At 38.3% G+C, this 20,325-nt stretch overlaps 2 protein-coding genes across 3 annotated transcripts; one reads left to right on the top strand and one right to left on the bottom strand.

Annotated features, from left to right (window-relative positions):
* Positions 1-1,038: 1,038 nt before the first annotated feature.
* On the bottom strand, positions 1,039-7,566 carry LOC148070236 (MICOS complex subunit MIC10-like). Its single transcript, XM_087799993.1, has 4 exons — positions 7,480-7,566; positions 1,420-1,467; positions 1,239-1,348; positions 1,039-1,171 (listed from the first exon to the last, which is right to left on the bottom strand). Exons 1-4 carry the CDS (start codon positions 7,538-7,540, stop codon positions 1,157-1,159), a joined length of 234 nt encoding a protein of 77 aa, XP_087656119.1. The 5' UTR covers positions 7,541-7,566; the 3' UTR covers positions 1,039-1,156.
* Positions 7,567-7,990: 424 nt separating this feature from the next.
* Positions 7,991-18,708, top strand: capzb (capping actin protein of muscle Z-line subunit beta). Of its 2 annotated transcripts, XM_087799991.1 has the most exons (10): positions 7,991-8,179; positions 12,082-12,171; positions 13,744-13,865; positions 14,848-14,961; positions 15,037-15,178; positions 15,405-15,521; positions 15,598-15,663; positions 16,175-16,251; positions 16,437-16,538; positions 17,724-18,708. In XM_087799991.1, exons 1-9 carry the CDS (start codon positions 8,177-8,179, stop codon positions 16,528-16,530), a joined length of 825 nt encoding a protein of 274 aa, XP_087656117.1. In that variant the 5' UTR covers positions 7,991-8,176; the 3' UTR covers positions 16,531-16,538; positions 17,724-18,708. The 2 variants fall into 2 exon arrangements, with proteins under 2 accessions (XP_087656117.1, XP_087656118.1); XM_087799992.1 differs by lacking the exon at positions 16,437-16,538 and having other exon boundaries at positions 7,992-8,179.
* The last annotated feature ends 1,617 nt before the right edge of the window (positions 18,709-20,325 follow it).

Here is a 20,325-nt window from a genome sequence, read left to right as displayed (position 1 = left end):
GTAAAACATGTGCAACATCAAATCATTTTGTTTCATTCGAGATGAACTTTTCAACTCTTCAAGTCAAGAGGAACGTTTACTTTTTACCCGAGTACATTAGCCTTTGTTGATTTTTTACTAACACATTGTACCGCTAAGGTAAGAGGGTCTGCCGGGAGCAGGAAGGAAAACACACTTTATAAAAACATCGGGCTCCAAACGAACAGCTTGAATTCAAGCGAGAAGAAGGAAAATAAAATCGTCTGAACCGACGATGAACCGGCGACGTGTTCTGCGAGAGGATCCTTCTCTACCTGCATCTCCGCTCACAGGTGTTCCCGCTGGCTCGCGTCCACACGTCTGCTTCACACTCCACCGCGAACAAATACTTTAATGACCGGGAGTTGATAGACGCGGCTTAATTCCTGACGGCTCAATTTGCAGCCGAGGCCCCCCGGCCCCCCGGGCGGGGGTCTTTGAACGCCGATGGAATGTGCGGCGGCACACCTGCGACCCGAACGGTTCAGGTGTGGGAAGCACAGGACTCACCTGTAAGCAATAAGACCAGGCTCCGGCGTAGAAAACGATTTCTCTCTCTCTCTCTCTACGCATTCCACACATTCTGCTTCACCAGGGGGCTTCGGATAAACTTGTACTCGCACTCGCACACTCCAGCCTTCCCTCGGCTCCACTGACACCTACACACAACCACACGATCCATCTTCTGCAGAACAGAACCGCCGACCACTCTTGTTCTCCTGAGCCGCCAAGACAAGCATCAGCAGTTTTACTCCATCCAATCCCACCATTTAAAAAACAGCACATTGATCAGAAGAAACTGCTCGACATCTGTCAGCGCCGACTTTTGAGATAATATTTCCAATTGTTGCGAGGCGTTTCATCCTTCCACTTCCAAAAAAAAAAAAAAAAGGAGTGCAGATGCCGAATCTGGCCTTCATTGTGAAGCAGCGGGAGCTCCAGTCTCCCTGCTCATTAACACACAGTATCACCCCCCTCACCCCAAACCACACTTCATTCCTTTCATGCACACACAAAAAACAAGGTCACCAAGTGTTCATTTTATTAACTATACGTGCACTGGACTTGGACACAATCGGAGAAAGGACATTAAAGCCATGGACAGGAATTGGTATTAAAACAACACAAAGACAAGTCTTCAGCTTTCCTGTGCCTGGAAGAAAAGATAGAGGATCATGTGACCAGAGTATTTAAAGACCTTAAATAATATATATATCTACCTTAACCACGGGTGCAGGAAGTGGAAAGAGTGAGCGGAAGTCATGCTGGCAGTTGGCGTACCCCATCCCCAGTCCCATGCCGGACCCGAAAGTGACCGGCCAGGTCCGTCCTGTATGCGGGAGAACCCCCAGAAGTGTGTCAACGTCTTTAAACAAACCTTTGGATGGATGCGAGACTCACGTTTGAAGAAAAGGACGGAGAAGGTGATTCCGACGCCGAGGCCCGTCACTGCGAGGGACAAACGAGATAAATGTTTTTATCAGGTTGTTTATCTTTTGAAATGTAGGTCGAGTTTAAATCTTTTGGAGATTTGTCGTTCTCTGTGGTACAGAAGGAGCTGTTGTTATGGTAGCAAGTTACCAAAAAGCTAAGGCTAGATATCGCCCTATTGAGGTCAATACTAACGATATACATTTAAAATGCTAAAATAGCTACCAGTTTTAGGCAAGAACCTGGCAGACCATACATATCACAACACAGGGGCAAAGACACACTATATCTCGCTATATTGAGATACAGTAGGAACAAGGATTTTTTCGTAGTATTGTCGAGTACTTGACTCTGGTGTTGCAGAATTTACAGACCACATGACTCTTGACAAAGTTGTAACTTCTTTCATTTTTTTAAAACATAAATATGTCCAGACATCAGCTTTAAAAGGTACTGGAGGCACTGTATCCTCTCGTCCTCAGTCATTGCTAGCATCTTGGGGGATTTCATGGTTGTTTTAGCTGCAGAGGACGTAATGACTGCTGCCATCTATTGGCCGGAAGTTTATTTTGAAAAACAATAATGACGACAATTCTTAAATATTTGATTGAACAAAAACGTCATTGAAAAGTTAACAATAAATGAAATATAACTGCTTTAATTTGTTTTGAAACATTTGAAAATGTCAAAGTTCGAGTCAATCCTCTCATCCTCAGTCAGCGCCAGGAATTTGTTCTTGATTTCATCTAGTGGTCATAAGTTGAATTCCATCACAGAAATGAAGAAAGGCTTTGAATATTTGCATGTTAATTTTAAATACATAACAAACAAAAAAATCAGCAAATAGCACAATTACAGAATTCATTGATTGATTAATATTAATTAATTAAAGCATAAATAAATAAATACATTTTATTTTTTGTTAATCAACATACAACATACAGTTCTGTTGAATATTGATGCAGTATTGTTTAATAAATATCCTATTACTCCCATCAAATAAAAGTGTATGTTCTACTGCGCAACTCATTCTTAATCAAGTCATTACAGAAAATATAAATATGTTATTTGTTTTTTGATTTAGAGAAACTAAACCCTGCATATATCAAGAATCTGCTCAGTAGCAGCAGATCTATCAGTTCAGACCAGCGAGGGAACATGAGGAGAAGCAGGTTTGTGTTGTTAAATCTGCCTTCACGCAGGCCTCTTCACACCAGCACAGAGAGCATATAAAACAGGCATTTGGGCCCCTCGGACTCCTAAATAGTTGCAGGGTGACACAGAATTCGGCCCCTTGTTGTCTTCAGTCACACGACTTTCCAGTTTGGAGAAAGACCAATGAAAACCCTGCTGTAATCTCATTATCAATGAAGATCAATCACAAATCGCCGCCCTCTTTATCCAATTCAAGACAATATTTAGAAAAGATTACCATCCGTCTGTTCCCCGCTTTCTTTGCTCTTCCGCCAGAGCATTTTTGAAAACTTTGAATTTCCCACTGTGAGGAGTTCAGTTAAAAGCCCTGGAAGAAATATGTGGGTAGATAAACATCTACTTTTGGCTCGTGACTCTTTGTCTGGGTTATAACAAAAACATTTGTGCTTGGAAGAGAAAATATCAAACCACTGAAAATCCTCATTAGTTTAAACATCACATACTTCATTTCCTCCTGGTGGCGCACAAAGGAACTTCTACAAGCATTAAACTATATCAATGAAAGGAAAAACACTTTTAGATGTTAGAATTAAATCAAACAGTATAATTGCTGATAAATATCCTGTGTTATAGACAATATATTTTAAGATAAAATCTTAGTTTTATAACTTAAATTACTCAAAATCAAACACTATTTCATTGTGAAAAAGTGATACAAGTCTTTCACTTTTCTCCCCCCCAAAAAATAGTTACATTTTTTGTTCACAGCACCGAATATTAGCTTTAACATCAAGTTTATCAACTACACACGAGTGTTTATGAACAGGAAAGCTTCTCTCTGATGCCTCTGAACAAACACGCTAACATTTGAGATGAGAAGTTATTGAACACATCAAAATACAATAAAATACCTAAAGTTAATTCATTTGGATTAGCTTATTCACAGTTTATTTGACTTTACAACCTTTTGTTTTAGTTGCCTAGCATGAAACATGAAGAATAGCTTGGTTAAAAATGTGTTAAGCAAAACTTGATTTTTAAAAAATTTAATTGTTTAAAGAACAAAAAGTTGACCACTGACTCGTTTTGTGTTGCGTTTCTTTACCACTTGAGTTCTGAGGCTCAACATGAAAGAACAGAACACGGATGCAGTCACTGATCTCAGCCTAACAATTATCTGATTTGTTTTTTTCAAACATTCTTATCGATTAAGTCGTCGTTACAAGTCTAACGATTATCTTGTGACGACCGTTGCTTGTTATCCCGTTGCTACCTCACTCAATTGGACGTTGGCCTTGTAAGAATTCTATTTTTAAAAACCACCTTTACGACGGATCCTAAGAAAGAGAGCAAGAGGTTCCCTTCCAAACGATAAACGTTGAAGTCCTATCGTTTGATTAAAGCCATAAAAAGTTAGGACCAAAACTAAAAAGGCATCGGGAGAGCATGTGCGAAGTAGTTTGGCCGCGAGAGACACCTAAGAACATCTGGACGCTCACCTCCGCGATGATGCAGATGTTTATCCCATCAGCGAGAGACTGGCTTTATTGTTCCCGGCGCTCTCTGCCGAACCCTGCGTCATGCTTTCAACCATCATTACCTTAAGTAGAAACACACGTGTTCTCGCTGAACAGGTGGAATCGCAGCGTTTGTTGGGCGCCCTGCTTTTCTGACTGCCAGCATAGAACGTCGTCTTTGGTTTTAAAAACGCTGATATTTAGGAAAAAGAGCCAGTAAATAGAATCGTTTTTTTGATGGAATAGAAAATATGTCACAAGCAAAATCACACAGAAAGATGAGGAATATTTCACGCTTTTTAATGTCTATATTGGGATTTTATTTGAAATTTTATCGCTGAAATAGATGAATACATTAAACATAGTATTGCAATTTGGTCAGTTTTGTATTGAAATTCAAATATTGATAATATATATAATATATAATAGTAGTATTCTTAATAAGGTGGAGATAATCGTGTTTATAACAATGTTTTGTGTCCTTTATTAAACCTAAATAAGGCAGACGTGTTCAAACTTTTTCCCGAGATTCAATGAAGGGAAGACGAGTGATGGGCAAAATGTGAACATTGATATCAAATCAGGAGTTCTGAACTACAAAATAAGAGCTCCTGTACCTTCAACCAGTTATACAAAATATCGAGAACTTGTTAACAGACAGACAGTAAACAACATGTTTTTTAGAATTTTGTATATTTACTTTCATTTGATTCATGGGATCTTGTCATAAAAATTGTGAAACATTTATTTTTGGTTGGTTGGTCTGTTATAGAGACCGTGGGCCGCTTAAATTCTGCTGAAGGGCGACGAATGGCCCCGGAAAACACTTTGCATATGCCTGCTATTAGCGTTCATTGTATTGTACCGTAAATTCCGGACTACAAGCCGCAACTTTTTTCCTACACTTTAAACACTGCGGTTTATACTACGGTGCGGCTTATTCATTTTTTTTTCGTGGCGGGAAAAACATTTTGCTCAGCAACAGTAGACCAATAGAATGAATGAGTAACTTTGTGTCAGCAGCTCCCTCCCGACTACGAGGGGAAACTTACTTCATTCCACACATTTACTCAAACAAAGATAGCGGAGAATACCATCGGGCCAGATGAAATCATAAATATGGATGAAGTACCTCTGACGTTTTGTAACGGACCTTCTCACATAACTCCTCGAGAGATCGTCACACACACATTCTTCATGGGGCGGAGCTCTGGTGCGGACTTGGTGACGCTCCAGAGTGACAGCATTAATTATAACAACACTGACCACACATGAAGCCGTTATAGAAGTTAATCAAAATATATTTACTTAATAACATTTAACAAAAAGCGCTCCTTAAAGGAGGATCAATCAAACATGAACAAAACAACGAACACCCACGACACCCCACAGTCAAATCCCCGCGATCAGTGTCCAATGTTCAAGTCCATTATTGTCCAGAAAAAAGGCTGCGTTAAGTGAATCCTAGGTGAGGCGCAGAGACGCAGGACGGCCCGCCGTGAAGTCGCGTTTATCCGCGCAATCACTGCGTTACGATCAGGTGGAAAAAAGCAAACTACTCATCCGTGTTGCCGGCGTGATGAAGAAATAATTCCCCGGTTGAAGGACACGGACAGTTTGTCCACCTGCCTCGTGCTTTTGTCGCTGGTTCCTCGGACTGTAAATATCTGAACAATGCTTAAGAAGAATAACACAGTGCTTTATTTATTTAAGTGTAAGAAATGGACGTGAATTACCGGTAGTTCATTTTTTTGGCTGTTTAAACCTGCGGCTTAAAATCCGGTGCGGCTTGTATAATTACAAAATTTATTTTCTTTCTAAAATTTGAGCATGCGGCTTTTAATCGGGTGCGCTCTGTAGTCCGGAATTTACGGTACTTGTGAATGGAAGGGTAATGACAGGGTGGCAAACGTTGGAGCTTATTCTAGTTTACAGAGCCAATAACCCTTCATAATTAAAAAATTATGAGGATATGAGATCGTTGTTCAATAGATATCACATGTCTTAAATAATGGATGCATGTTTTAGAAAATGGGAAAAGCTAGGCAGCAATGAAAGTATTAAAACATATTCACAAAAATGAAAGGTTTCTGTTGTGACCATGATAAGTATCTTATTATTATTATGTTGTACCATATCTAATTCCGTTTTCCTATCAACTAACTTTCAATGCAATAATATATTACATTTATTAATTGTATATATAATAATATCTGCTTTGATACTGCTTTATTTTCAAGACATGTAGAGATTGAAACCGCTGACAATGAGATGCAGCACTAATCTGTTTTTAAGTGCCAACAATATCACACTGTAGTCGTCTGGAGTAATAACTTTGAAAGTGTGAGGACTGGTTTAGTCAGCTGAGTAAATGGTTTCCTTCTGTCTGAAGAACAAAACATCCACAGGAATGACATAGCTGAGTAAGAGCTAAAAAAAACAAAAAACAAGTTTGACAACTTCATTTTTAGCTCTCTTTGTGTATGTGTGTAGCACAATGAATGTGGAGTTTTAGTTTAGACAAAGCCAGCTGTTGTAATAACCTTTGCATTTACTTGCCAGGTTTGAAGGGAATTTAAATCAGAATCTAAATTGTATTTATTGTAAGTGAAGGATTCCACCAACTAGGACCTTTCTTCGGTACAGTGCCGCAGACATGAATCATTAAAAAATAGAAATCCTGAATATTAACAATTAAAATTAACAATTTAACTATGTACATAGTGCAGAAAGTAAGGATAGTTACATCAATGTTGTGCATCTTAGAGCTGAGGGAAAAAAGTACAAAATATACAAGCTTAAATCCAACATCTCTTGTTTGAGATTGAATAAATACATGTTAAATTAATAGTTCAGTGCATTATGGTTATACCATTGCTTATTTTATTATTTATCTTATTTGACTATTTCCTTCTATAATGTCATCACACACACAAATAAATCATATGTTGTGTTTGTTTACGACACTGGCAATAAAAGTATCTTCTTCAGATCATGTGTAACAACCACGTTCACGTGTTTCTTTGTGTTTTGTCGATTCAATAGGATACAATTGGTGTGTAGTATAAATTATTTAATACACCCGACCTTCGTTGTTCGTTAAATAACACATGGATAAAACAAGTGATTCTGGATCTGATTGTTTTTCATTTTAACTGTCATAACGTCTTGTGTTGTTTATATTTTCCATTCTTACAGTGAGAGCCTGTGTTTACCTGCAGTGACCTTAAGAATATTTGACAGTCATTCCTCGACCAGAGAAGAAATCTATCGCCACAAACACTATCTCCACACATAGAGCAAACATGCACGTTTTCATAGACATGTTTTAGGAACATTAATATAAACTGATAATTACATGTTTTGATGGTCGTGTCGGCCAAGCAACGGTCCCACTTCCGTCCATGTACGTCCGCCATGTTTTCAACGGTGAAATAACGCGAGATTTTACGTGAACGCGCAACAATACCGCTTCGTGTAAATTTATTTTTGTTAATGGAATGTCCGAATAATATATAATAATTTCCAGTTAAAGTGAAGGAACTTTGGATCTAGAGTACCAGCTTTTTAAATTAAATAAAAAAATAATATTAAATAAATAAAAAATTGGTGCGATTTATTTGTTGATATTTATACAAGAGAATAGAGAAACGTGTAAATTGTTTTCAATGTTTCGTTTTTCATGCCCGGATTGTTGCTGGAAGTCGATTTATTCGCAGGTTTTCTCCTCGCTGTTGTGTTCCACTCCTCCCTGTCCATACTTGGCAATGCCGCTCTCGCTCTCTCCGGATTGGCTGCGGCTTTGAGAAGCCTCCCGTGACCCGGAAGTGCTCGCGCGGCCTGCGCTCCGACTGCAGCCTCCTTCCTGTCGCCCCGATTGAGGAAGTGGATTTCGCTGACAGGGCTGGGTTCACTGAGGGAGAGGCGAACAAAACATCTACCGCGGGGGACCGATAAAAACAACGAGAAGCCGAAGGAGGGTGAAGCATTCAGGCGAAAGCGAACTGCCAACGGTGATATCAACGTCCCTTTGCCCGCCACAGACCGCCGCAGACATGGTAAGGGCCGCGGCGAAGCTGATCGGGTAGTTTTGGTGGCGCTCCTGCTAGCTAGCGGCGGCTATGCTATGCTAAGCTAACGTTAGCCTGAGATGTTTGGTGGTAACTCGAGATCAACAGTAAACGGGGGGCTCGCCTTAAATTACAAATGCATGTATTTTTAGACTTAACAGCAGCAGCTTGTCACTGGCAACGTCACGCTGTACACACAAAAAAACGACACACTACTTCCCTTTAGCGACTTAGCTTTGTAACTAGCCGGTAGCAAACATAAATTAGCCTGCAGCTACAGTGCAGGATGTTTTGGGTTTGACAACAACTTTGTGTACGATGCTGGATATGTGTCCTGATATATCACACCCTTCGGTCTGTGAGACGTGCACCGACACATGCACACCCCCTGCTAAAATAGTCAGGAACCAAGTTGACTGTTTCTATAAAAAGCTTTCCAGCTCCTCCTGTTGCAAACCATGACAAGCTGTCAACCCCTGTCAGATTCTCGCTCCTTCTCACAGTTAAACCCTGACTCTGTTACAGTTTTCACAACTTCTATAGTGTACTATACTTCATAATTAAACTTTAACAATTTGAAATTTAAACAATTTCCCAAAGGAGACCTCCTGAGGGATCAATAAAGTTTTACCTTACCTTACCTTATAATTCTACTTAAATCCACCCCACTGTGATTCTTCTGGTCAATCATTATTCAACTTGAAAAAATACTGGCTTAAAATGCTCACATTAAGTTTTGCCTGAGTGTTTTATTAACATTGCATTGAGTTTTAAACTACAATGGAGCCAGTCAAGTTACTCTCCACAGGGCCGCACCTCATCTGTCTCGCTGGCTCAGCCTGCTCCTCTATACAGACCCCTGGGGCTGGAGTTCTGAGCCAGTATTTACTCAAGTACTGGAGCTTTTGTGAAGATGGCGTCAGGGAATGATGTTGTCGGATGAAGCTGTGTGATTCATTGAGTGAAGCATTGTGTAAATAAAAGTCCTCTTACCACAGTCCAGTATCAAGTGAATCAAACATTCCCAAATGGGGGCTCTTGTTTTTTCAAAGTTTAGACTAATATGTGGAAGTTTATGTTTTCTATAAGTAACTAGCACTGTAAACACCTTCTTTTAATAAGAGAATACATCTCAATATATCCCCGCATGAGAACATTTGTTGAAAACATTCTTGGAAAGTCAAGTATTCAAAGTTATTTAAAAAATGGTCATTCCAATTTATTTGGAATTGAGTGACATTCTCTTTATGAGGCCTAGTAAAGAAAATGATGTAAAAGCCAATCAAAAATATGTTAAACAATGTCCACCAATCACCATGAAGGGCATAACAAAACGCATATATTTACAATTACTATGATACTTGTACGCGTTTGTACATTGTACGGTTAGATTCGTTTGTACACATTGAAAAGCGTGTGAGCTACAGTTGAATGATAAGATAAGGCATCTTAAGAATGTGTTAAGTTTTACGTTGATATTACTGATAAGCAAGTTGTTGATAGTAGCATGCATTTATTTTTTGTTTTCTACACTGAAATGAAAAAAAGAAATGTTTTTATCAAATATATTATAGTAAGTTTTTTTAATTGAAGTTGTATTGGGTTAGTTGAGTGAAAAATTAACAATTCAAATGTTATCTAAATGTTTTTACACCTAAATGATCTTATATAATTGTACAGTGTACATCTATTAAAGTAAACTGTAGTCAACTTGAGTCTTATACCTCAAATACTGTTCTGGGGTTGCATTGACAAGATGCTGCTTCATGCTTAAGAACAAGAAGGTTTTTTGTTTAATAAAAGCTTTCATCAACTCTTTCCTATTTCTTTTTCCCCCTACGTGGATGTTGTGTATTCAGAACGTTTGTTTATGTGCACCCTCAAATGATATGGCAATGTTTTCCATTCGTCCTGCACCGCGTGGCTGAGATATTCTCCAGCCAGCCATGACCATGGTCCAGAAAAAGATTCATAAACGAAGACATTTCTCTCTCATTAAATTAATTAAAGCTGCACATTCATAACTAAAACATAGTGGATTGACGGATGCGTTTTCTGTATGAAATAAATAAACTGCAATGTAAATAGTTGTGCTGAAATCAAGTTATTTAATGTAGTTTAATCACTTAATATCCTGCTATTTTATCCTTTTTGCATTTGCTCAGTTGGCATATGCAATGAAAGGAAGCCATTTTAAAGATAAAAATCATATCAACAAAGTTATTACCATTAACTAGTTTTTCCACATTCACCAGTTGAATTCTGTACTTTCATCAGCAGAGAAACACGGTGGTTCTAGAGGTATGTGTAATAACTTCCGTCTAATTGATTTATATTTAGAGTGGCATGTCAGTAGGACTCTAGCCAAAATATTTCTCCTGCCGGTTTCTTACTTTGGCTCCAACTAGTTCAGCAGTTGTAGCACTTATGGTGACATGCTTTTTGTGTTTCTTGAAAGCTGTGTTTTGCCGTTCTCCTCGTACACACATACCTAAAGCAGTCTACACATTCCCCAGTGTTACAAGTTGTGACTAGCTGGTACTGCCCTACTTATGAGTGGCTCTTTGCATTGCATATCCTCGAAGGAAAACTGTGGATAAAAACTTGTTCTAGATTCTGTCGTGTTTCCACAATTTGTATTTGCTTAGAGCAGCAGATCACAACGGGCTGGATGTTTAGTATGACCAATTCTGGTCTTTTTAACTTTGCTACAACTTTCCAATGTTGATCCAACATCCACTGGAATTTTGTTCTGCAAACCTTCAAGTTCAGCACTGTTGCTTAGGCGTGTGTTTGCTAAACAAATAAAACTTGCTTCAACAAACAACTCAACCATAGCCATAAAAGGAATTTCTCCTAATTTTGCAGCCTGGCTTTTGACATCTTGTGTTTTTGACTGGCAAGTCTCCAACTCTATTTGTGGACCTTGAAAAGTTGTGTATAAAGCTGATTTCTGTTTAATAAAAAAGGCTATTGTTGGTTTAAAAAAAAGTGTTTGTGTTTTCTCTCCCAGTTTTAAATAGTGTTTTTCAATCCATGTGATTGTTCAAGTCAAGATAGGAAATGAGGAATGACAATGATGGTACATTCGCTTCCAGGGCAGTCCTGGTGAGTGGTTGAATAAGTTGCAGCCAAACAAAGCTGTGTCTTAAACATGGGCGTCATCACAGACTTTCACACATGGATTTGTCATAAAGTACGACAGAGAGTTCAGCGTAAGACATCTGATAGATGAATTTACATCTCAACATTATGATTATATTCGACCGAGGCTCATTGAAAAGTGACACGTTTCCAACGGTTGATTCTCAAATCTTTGGACATCTGACATACATGTGTCTTCACTGACTTCAGGAAAATGTTGTTTTGCATTCGCACGCAACGCTTTCAACACTCTGAACATGTCTCGAGTTCCAAAATGTCTAACCGCTACAGTCTGTTTAGCCATGATCTCTTCCACATTTGAAATATTTCAGTTCTTGTTGGTCTTCAGTCATTCAGAAAGCGTGTGAAACCTTCAGGATATGCTCCGGTAAAAAACGGTTGATTCTGGACTGTGTCAATATCTCAATATCTTGTTACGGATCAAAGTCAGGGAGAGTCTAATGTGATGATGCATCAACTGTGAGGGCAGAATCGATTCTTATCTGAAGATGAGAGTGCACTTTTCCATTTCTCCTTTTGGTACCCTCAGTTCTTCAATCTCTTTCATGTATATTCACTACGGTATCTATTGCTCCTGTGAAGGCTTGTTCATCAAGTTTCTTGAGATAATATTTTAAATAAAGTTCTATTGAGTGCTATTCTTCAAAATGACAATCCTTTAGAACAATTATATTATTGTCTTACATGATTACTTTATCATTAAATCATTGTTTTCTTTTGTTTAGAGTGACCAGCAACTGGACTGTGCCCTGGACCTGATGAGGCGTCTGCCTCCTCAGCAGATCGAGAAGAACCTCAGTGACCTCATCGATCTGGTAAGTGGCCTTGTTGATCTTGTATGTCACAAATAGTTTTTAATTTGAGTCGCTAATCATCTGACTGCTGTGGTAAAGCCAGCAGTTTATCCCGTTACATGTTTGTCGATTTCTTTGTACAAGTTTTAAGGACCAATAATTCAAAATCACCATGAAAATGTGCTGCTTTAGTTTCCCTTTGATTGCATATTTAATATAAGAATCATAATTTAATCCCCCAAAACTAACTTGACTTGGTTTTGCTGTCATTATAAAAGACGCAACACCAGAAAAAAAGTTTTTTTTAAATTGAATTTTTGCCATTTGCTGACTCTTACTTCTTACTTATGTAAATATGGCATATTGGCATCAAACTTACAAAAATACACATTCATATTGACTGTAGGTAATTAACAATGTGATTCCAGTCTTGTAAGAACAAGAATGAGTTTCCTCAATTTAAAAAAGTGTTCAGCGATTTAGATCATGTTGTCGTAATTATGAGAATAAGAGCATTAAAGTGCCGGACGTAATCCTCGTGTCCTCTACAATTATGCACAAAGTAGTAATTAAATCAACACCAACACAACACTTCAGTTCTAAGAAACCAGGACATCGTATCATCAACTAAATGCTCCCTTATTATCTTTATTTGAAGTACTTTGTTGTCATTTTCAACTGCTTGCTACTCACTGACCTCAACGTATTAAGCTCCATCGTGCCCACATCAAATCACACGACCAGTGTTTGCATGTTTTTCTGGCTATAATAGCCAAGTTTCCATTGGTTGCCTGCCAGACCCCCACCTGTTCACCTTCCTTTCCTCTCACCCCTGACCCCACTCCTCTGGGCATCAGCTTCCTGCACACCAGATCCACTGTGTCTGGTTGTTAGTGAATATTATCGTGTCTGTCAATCAGCTGCGTTGGCAGCCAGTATTTTTGCTCCATCATCTCTGCTCAAACTATCTGGGAATTCCAAAAAAAATGGCCTCTTTCTTTTGCGTTTGCCTCCACTTGTCCTGCCAGGTGTGCGGTCGGCAGTGTGGGGTCTGTTTTAAGGATAACAGGACCTCCATTGTGTTTATGCTCTGATGAACTGAACACCCGGAAGAAGTTCATGTCCGTCTGTGAGAAGTCATTTGTACGCCCTTAAACCCACATATTAGGTTCCCTATTGATACTGTAACTACATCACTCATTGGCTGAGGTTCTTAACTGAGGCTGAATTTCTTTTTTAAACGTGCTGACAGTCACGTGAGTGAACGTGCGATGTATGATTATTAAAAACGTCATGCTTAAAAAAACAATTCATAAATAATATAAATATATTCAAAGTTTCTTCATGTTGAAATGTTAAATCCAACCACTCAATGTTCTGATGTCACTGATGTACTTGGCTCTTAATATGTTGGCATGTAATAACTTTATACTTTCAATAAAAAAAAAAAACTTTTCTCATTTGCAATATAATATACTGAATTTACAATACAACATGATTGATTCCAACCAGTTCTGTTTCGGTCACATGTTTTTGAAAACTATTTTCAGGATAAAAAAATGTATTGGAGGTGAATTCCCTGTTGGTTTCCAGGTGCCCAGTCTGTGTGAGGACCTCTTGTCCTCTGTGGACCAGCCCCTGAAGATCGCCAAAGACAAGGCGGTGGGAAAAGACTATCTACTGTGTGATTACAACCGAGATGGCGACTCCTACAGGTAGAGTTGATGAAGTGCACTCAAATGAGAGTTCATTACAGGGCCGGGTCTAGACAGGCATGTATGAGGGGGCAGCCACAAATCTTGAGGGGGCATTGTGCTGTTACCTACTTACTTACATGTAAGTTTGAGGGGGCACAACATTTATTTGAAGGGGCCAGGCCCCCTCTTGCCCCTGCCTAGACCCGGCCCTGGTTCATTAATTGTACATGTCGTGTATTTTACTGTTTGTGTTCCACTTATTGACGTCACTCTGAGTAAGAATGTGGTCACATTTACATGAGAGTATTTTGAAGGATGTATAGACTAAAGAAAGAGAGAAAGTCTAGTCATACAGTGAAGGTTTATGTCCTTGAATTCATTTCAGGTGTTGTTTCTTATTTCAAAACTAACTTTTGTTACTTGTGTTGCTTCACATTAAAACAGGAACTTTTTCATTGTTGGCCATCATAGATTTTTTTTGATCTTATGATCTTTTGATCTCAATGATATTGAGAAGAATTGCTTTCATATTATTTTTACAAAATGCTTTAGTTATTTCATTATTTTATATCTTAATTTATATGAAGTATTGAATTGTGTAAACTTTTATTTTTTCATCATTTAAGTTGGAGGTTTATTTTGATATTGTGCTTTACTTTTTAATTCTCAATTTATTGCAATCTTCTCTTTTTCTCCCATAACAAAACATTTCCCTTCATGATCAGTGTTACTTATATTTTATTGTTGTTGACCTACATAATCTATGTCCCTCATCTTATCTTAGACTTCCAAGTTTGTAGGTAGCCATGTCAACATTGACATTAGGCTACATTGTTTTTGGGAAATCTGTGGGAGCAAATAAAATGACTTGGCGAGCTAGAGTTTAACACCTTTGATTCCTTCTAACGGCCCCTGACAACAGTCACTTCCCAATGTGGCCCCTCAGGAGATGGTATTTCCCGCCCCTCTTTAACTCGACGTTTCTTCTCTGTCACCTCAGGTCCCCGTGGAGCAACAAGTACGACCCTCCCATCGAAGACGGTGCCATACCCTCCGGAGGCCTGAGGAAGCTGGAGGTGGAAGCCAATAACGCCTTTGACCAGTACAGAGACCTGTCAGTGTCGCCAACTCTTGTCGAGCCGCTCGACGAACATACAAGTTAAGGCTCGTGGTTTGTTTGCTCGCTCAGGTACTTTGAGGGCGGCGTATCTTCCGTGTACCTCTGGGACTTGGATCACGGCTTCGCTGGAGTAATTCTAATCAAGAAAGCCGGGGATGGTTCCAAGAAGATCAAGGGGTGCTGGGACTCGATCCATGTGGTGGAGGTGCAGGTGAGAACCGAACCCTTTTACTATATAACACTGATGATACGTGTTTCTTGAAACAATTTCCCGAAGGAGACCTCCTGAGGGATCAATAAAGTTTTACCTTACCTTCTATTCAACCACTATTTATTATAAATATCATCATCTGTGTTGTTGATTAGCTTTGAGCTCAGTTTCTTATTTTGTATTTAAAAAAATGTCACATTTTCTCTCGATCTTCTCTGCACAACAGGAGAAAACTAGTGGACGCAGCGCACACTACAAACTCACCTCCACCGTCATGTTGTGGCTCCAGACAACCAAGTCTGGTTCCGGTACCATGAACCTGGGCGGCAGTCTGACGAGACAGGTGCTGTTCACGAGTGCACCTGTGACACCTGGAGTCGTCCTTCATTTATACTTTTTTTTTTTTTTATCATTCACAGATGGAGAAGGATGAAAATGTCGGAGAAGCCATGCCTCACATCGCTAACATCGGCCGCCTTGTGGAAGTAAGTACAGATCATTCACTGCTTCTTTGTACTTTCTTGCTGATGTATCGTCATTTGTTTGTCACTTTTCTGTTATTTGGTTAAATACACCCTCAACGCTTGCTGTGGGTTATTGACTTCACCAGAAGTTTTCCATTTCAGGAAGTTATGCACATGATTGTTGAGTATGGAAGTATTTCACAATATTGAAGGCTTGAACTTAACAGTTGAAATATTTAAACTTGTTTTTTTTTTTTTTTCAAGCCTTTACTTTTTTAGATATTATTCATATCAAATATTTGTAAATTGAAAGGTTAATTATATTATTTAATAATAAAAATGTATAAATGTGATATTTTTTTTAAATGAATGCTTTTTTTTACACGGTTTGTTTTTCTTATTTCAATGGTTGAAAAATACATTTTCTAGATTTAATATTTGTCAATGTGTATAATTTTACATTCAATATGAAAATGTTTGTATAAAGGTGTCAACCGGTTTAAAATGTGACGTCCTAATGCTTCTCTTTCAGGACATGGAGAATAAGATTCGCTCCACACTCAATGAAATCTACTTTGGAAAGACCAAGGATATAGTCAACGGTCTAAGGTACGAGATGATGAGGATTTGTTTGATACTATTTTCCTGCCACTCAAGATCTTTAGCTGAACCATGTTCCATTTCTCACCTGTTTCCTTCTCATGTATGCCTCACCTTGTCTTTGTAAATGAAGTTTATCTGAACTCTGTTCTCACTTCTCTTCCGCCCGGGCGAACTCTCCACCTCTTCTCCAGATCTATTGAGTCTTTGCCCGATAACCAAAAGTACCGGCAGCTCCAGAAGGAGCTGTCGCAGGTTCTCACTCAGCGTCAGATCTTCATTGACTAGGGTCAGAGGTACAGCCCAGCGTAGCTCCGTCTGTGGAAAGAAACAAATGCACATGTGTGACTAACTGTTCATGAGCATGACGTCTGAATCTGAACAACAGGTGTTATTACTAACTTATAACATGTATACAGTCATAATATGTCTGTTTAGTTTTTACTGGGGTTTATTTGTATCCTGCAAGTGTGTGTGAAAATGCATTTTACTATTATTATCATCATATAAATCTTAAGATTTTAAAGCAGAGGTTTGACACTTTTTTTTCATCGGAGCTGCTATTAATGATTAATGAAATTAGAAATCTGTGGCTAAATGGTCGGACCTTATGACAAAGGAAGCGTCCCATTGGTTAATTTTCTGATCAATGGGGGGGGGGCTGGTCCAATCAGGTGGACCTTCACATATGTGGTTTTCTGTGACCGTGTAGTGTCAATAAAACGTATAGAAAATGTATTTTGATGCGAGTCAGTGTCAGAGAAAGGCAGGTGTTATCTGATTGGCTGCCCTGGATATCAATCAAGTGATGGGGCGACAGGATCACATTGACTTGTGAACGGATGAAAATGATTTTGTTCATCAAGAATAAAGTCAAATATAAGCAGAATAAAAAACATGATTCTTGAAGAATCCTTCGGAAAGGTTGATGTAAAAATGCAACTGTGTTTATTATCTGCTGCTGGCACTGCTTTGTTGCAGCGGGGAGGAAGTCATTAATTATATAATTTACCATTCAATTGATTTAAACATCCTTAAGAAAAATAAAACCTCTTTATATATAATCATTTTTTGTGAAGACCGAAAAATAATCCTCAGCATAAAACACAATTGTATTGTTTACTGTTTTATTCACTATGATGTTGACACTGATGAAAGAGAGAAAATAGGAAAAGTCTTTAATCACGTTAAATAATAAAATAGTTAAACATGAAGGACATAAATACAGTCGGAGGATCCAGACTTTGTTTGATCCATTTCATCCTAGAGTTCCATCAGATTCAAGGAAAATAATACTTGATAAGTTTTGCATGACGACTATCTCTGCCTGAGTTTGACGTTTGCAGTGGAAACGTCTTCAAAAAGACGAACTCTTTGACTTCCTGTCTGATCGTCTGAATCTTCTGATGCTGTGAATTGATCTCTCTCTTCCCTCTCTTCCCTCTCCTCCCTCTCTTCCCTCTCTCCTCTCCTCCACACAGGAATGTTCAAAACCTGACTGACAAGTCAAAGCAGGAGGCTCTGAAGAACGACCTGTTTGAGGCGCTCAAACGTAAACAACAAACTTAGAGATGCTACTGTCATGTTTTCTTTTCCGTCTCACTCACTCTTACCGCCATCTTTTTTTTTTTTGTTTGTTTCTCGACGTCTTCTCCTCAGTGCTTCACTCTTGTTTACACAAACGAGACATTTATTTTCATCTACGTTGTCCCCCCGCCCCCCCGCACCTTGGCCCCGCCCTCTTCTGTTTTGTATGCATCTCACCCACAACGAAGCCATTGAGTCGCTCGTGTTCTTCTCTGTCCCGCCTCTTCCATGTAATATAACGATAGTATTACAACGGTTCACGATAATCTAACGGCGTGAGAGTCGTAATAATCCCTGACGTTCTCTCAGCTGATGTTTTTCCTCCAGGTTTTTTTTTCAAAAGCCGACGAGGACACAGACCATTACTAAATGTACGTCAAATTAACTTCCTGCACCTATTTTTGTGTAAAACACCCCTCACTTATATTTGTACAAACCCGCGTGTCGGTTCTAATCCTCGGGCGCCGCGAGCACACGGCAGCTTTTGGTTGGATTTTTACTTGCCATTCTTTGCTGCATGCTTGTTGAGTGTGTGTGTGTGTATGTGTGTGTGTGTGTGTGTGTGAGGGAGCGTGGCTCCGCGGTCTGTGCAAATATCGACGTATCAGACATGTGGGTCTTCTCCGGGTACACCCGAATCATCAGCTCCTCCCCTCCTCCCCCGCTCTCCCCCCTCTTCATTGTGTATAACATGACGATTTGTTTTCCTCTGTTCTTTCGCCACCTTTTGTCTTTGTTGGGGGTCACAGTTCGTCTTCGTGTCCATGGAAACGCTCGTTTCCATTTTGGAGGGGAATCTTTGTAATTTGTTTTTATTTTGTAAAGCTTATAATTCATATTGTATTAGAGCCTCCAGCAACAATAAAAACATTGAAAAGCTCTCTATGCTGTTGTGATGTTTTCTTTCTTTTTCCATCTTTGAATCTGTCCATCAATCCCCGGAGGAAGTTTTACCGTATCGTTTAAAATACACTCTTCATACATAAAAAAAATATTTCTGTGTTACAAAAGTGGATCTGTTGGTGCATTTTGAATATTACTGTATTTTAAATATATAAATCAAATATTTTTACCAATAACTATCACTTATTTGTATTAAATACATAAAAATGATGTTCATCAATCCAATCTATTTTGTTAGTCTGTGTATCCTCAAACTAAATGACTCAAATATTCAAATGTACTATCAATACCAATGATAGTTTCTATTGTAAAATTGGAATAAATCTTCCCTTTGAGCTATTATTTAGTGGATGCTGCTTGTATCTATATAAAAGTATGAGTAAAGGCTCTATGGTTTACATGACCTAGTTTTATTCTTTTAAACCTCATTTTCTAGTCATTTTCTGAAGCGGTAGAAACATTCCGCAAGCGTTTCTACGTGTAGTGTCATAGTTTGTCCACTAGAGGTCAGTGTCGCACTAAAATAAATGTACGAGCAAACGTTAAAGTAAGTTTTGTTCCTTAAATTCTCCTTTTTGCGAAGATTAATTTTTATCGTTAGTTAACTCGATTGTGATTGAGTAATATCAAATCAGATTTAACCAGATTTAGAGACAGGAAGTTGAATTATTGTTGTCCTTTGTTTACACTCCTGTTTGGTTCCCTGGATTTCAGGAATGTCTTCCATCAATAAGTAATCCTTCGTTAGTTTAGCTGCGAATTCAAACATGTTTGTGAGTTAATCTTTGATTTTACATTGGAAAATATTTAAAAACCAACACTATGTGACTATATGTCACGTCCAAGCGAATGTTTCTCAGACTACATTTAAAGAGATAATTTTACTTGTTTATTTTTATTATATAAAAAGCAAGTTAAAGTTAAGTAATTTGTTCTTCTTGCTAAAGTTCCAAATGTTTAATTTAGGAACAACGAGTTCACTGACGACCTGTGTGGGTGATTATGTCGCCTATAGGAGGGGACAGCCCTGCTGTTGTGTAACTTCATCTCAGGTTTTCCAAAACGGTGAACAAAAACAAGAACACTTTGTTTTTTGGCTGACTTGAAGAATTTTGTGATCTCCGCTTTCTCCTTGTCATCCCTGGAAGTCACCTTAAAGAGTAGAGTTGACATCCGGCCCTTTCACTTAAATGTATCATGTAGAAATTAGAGCTTTTTTTTTTTTAATTGTACTATTCGTAACTGTTTTAATTCAAAACACTAATGTTATTTGTTCCAGAACTAACCTTTCTTACTCTCAAATACATATACAATTTGAACACATGATTAAAAAACAGCTTTCAAGTTTGTTTCTATCAATTGGTTATATATATTTTTTTAGTTTTTAAAAAGTTCCTTTGGAGTTTGATCATTATTTTTCTTAAACTCTGTAAAGTTCTTTTTTATATATAAATAAGTTATTATTCATCAGAATAATAAAAATAATATTAGGTTTTTCACTTGACTATAAACTCTTGACTTATGTAGAAATTACGTTTGAGAAAAATGTGAACCTTTGAGTTTTATGTTTTTTAATTATTTTTTTAAAAATTT

Source organism: Callionymus lyra, chromosome 10, assembly GCF_982586985.1.
Source record: "Callionymus lyra chromosome 10, fCalLyr1.hap1.1, whole genome shotgun sequence".
Classification (NCBI taxonomy): Eukaryota; Metazoa; Chordata; class Actinopteri; order Syngnathiformes; family Callionymidae; genus Callionymus; species Callionymus lyra.
Note: the sequence above shows the minus strand (reverse complement) of the source record. Positions and strands in the feature narration are given on the sequence as shown.

Excerpts from the sequence above, each read along its gene's own strand:
- LOC148070236 (XM_087799993.1), bottom strand. The coding sequence starts at position 7,540 with ATGGCGGACGTACATGGACGGAAGTGGGACCGTTGCTTGGCCGACACG. Across the intron at positions 1,468-7,479 it reads CGACACGACCATCAAAACAT|TGACGGGCCTCGGCGTCGGA; the intron begins GTAATTATCAGT and ends TGTCCCTCGCAG. Across the intron at positions 1,349-1,419 it reads CTCCGTCCTTTTCTTCAAAC|GACGGACCTGGCCGGTCACT; the intron begins GTGAGTCTCGCA and ends TCCCGCATACAG.
- capzb (XM_087799991.1), top strand. Across the intron at positions 15,522-15,597 it reads GCGGCAGTCTGACGAGACAG|ATGGAGAAGGATGAAAATGT; the intron begins GTGCTGTTCACG and ends TATCATTCACAG. Across the intron at positions 15,664-16,174 it reads ACATCGGCCGCCTTGTGGAA|GACATGGAGAATAAGATTCG; the intron begins GTAAGTACAGAT and ends CTTCTCTTTCAG.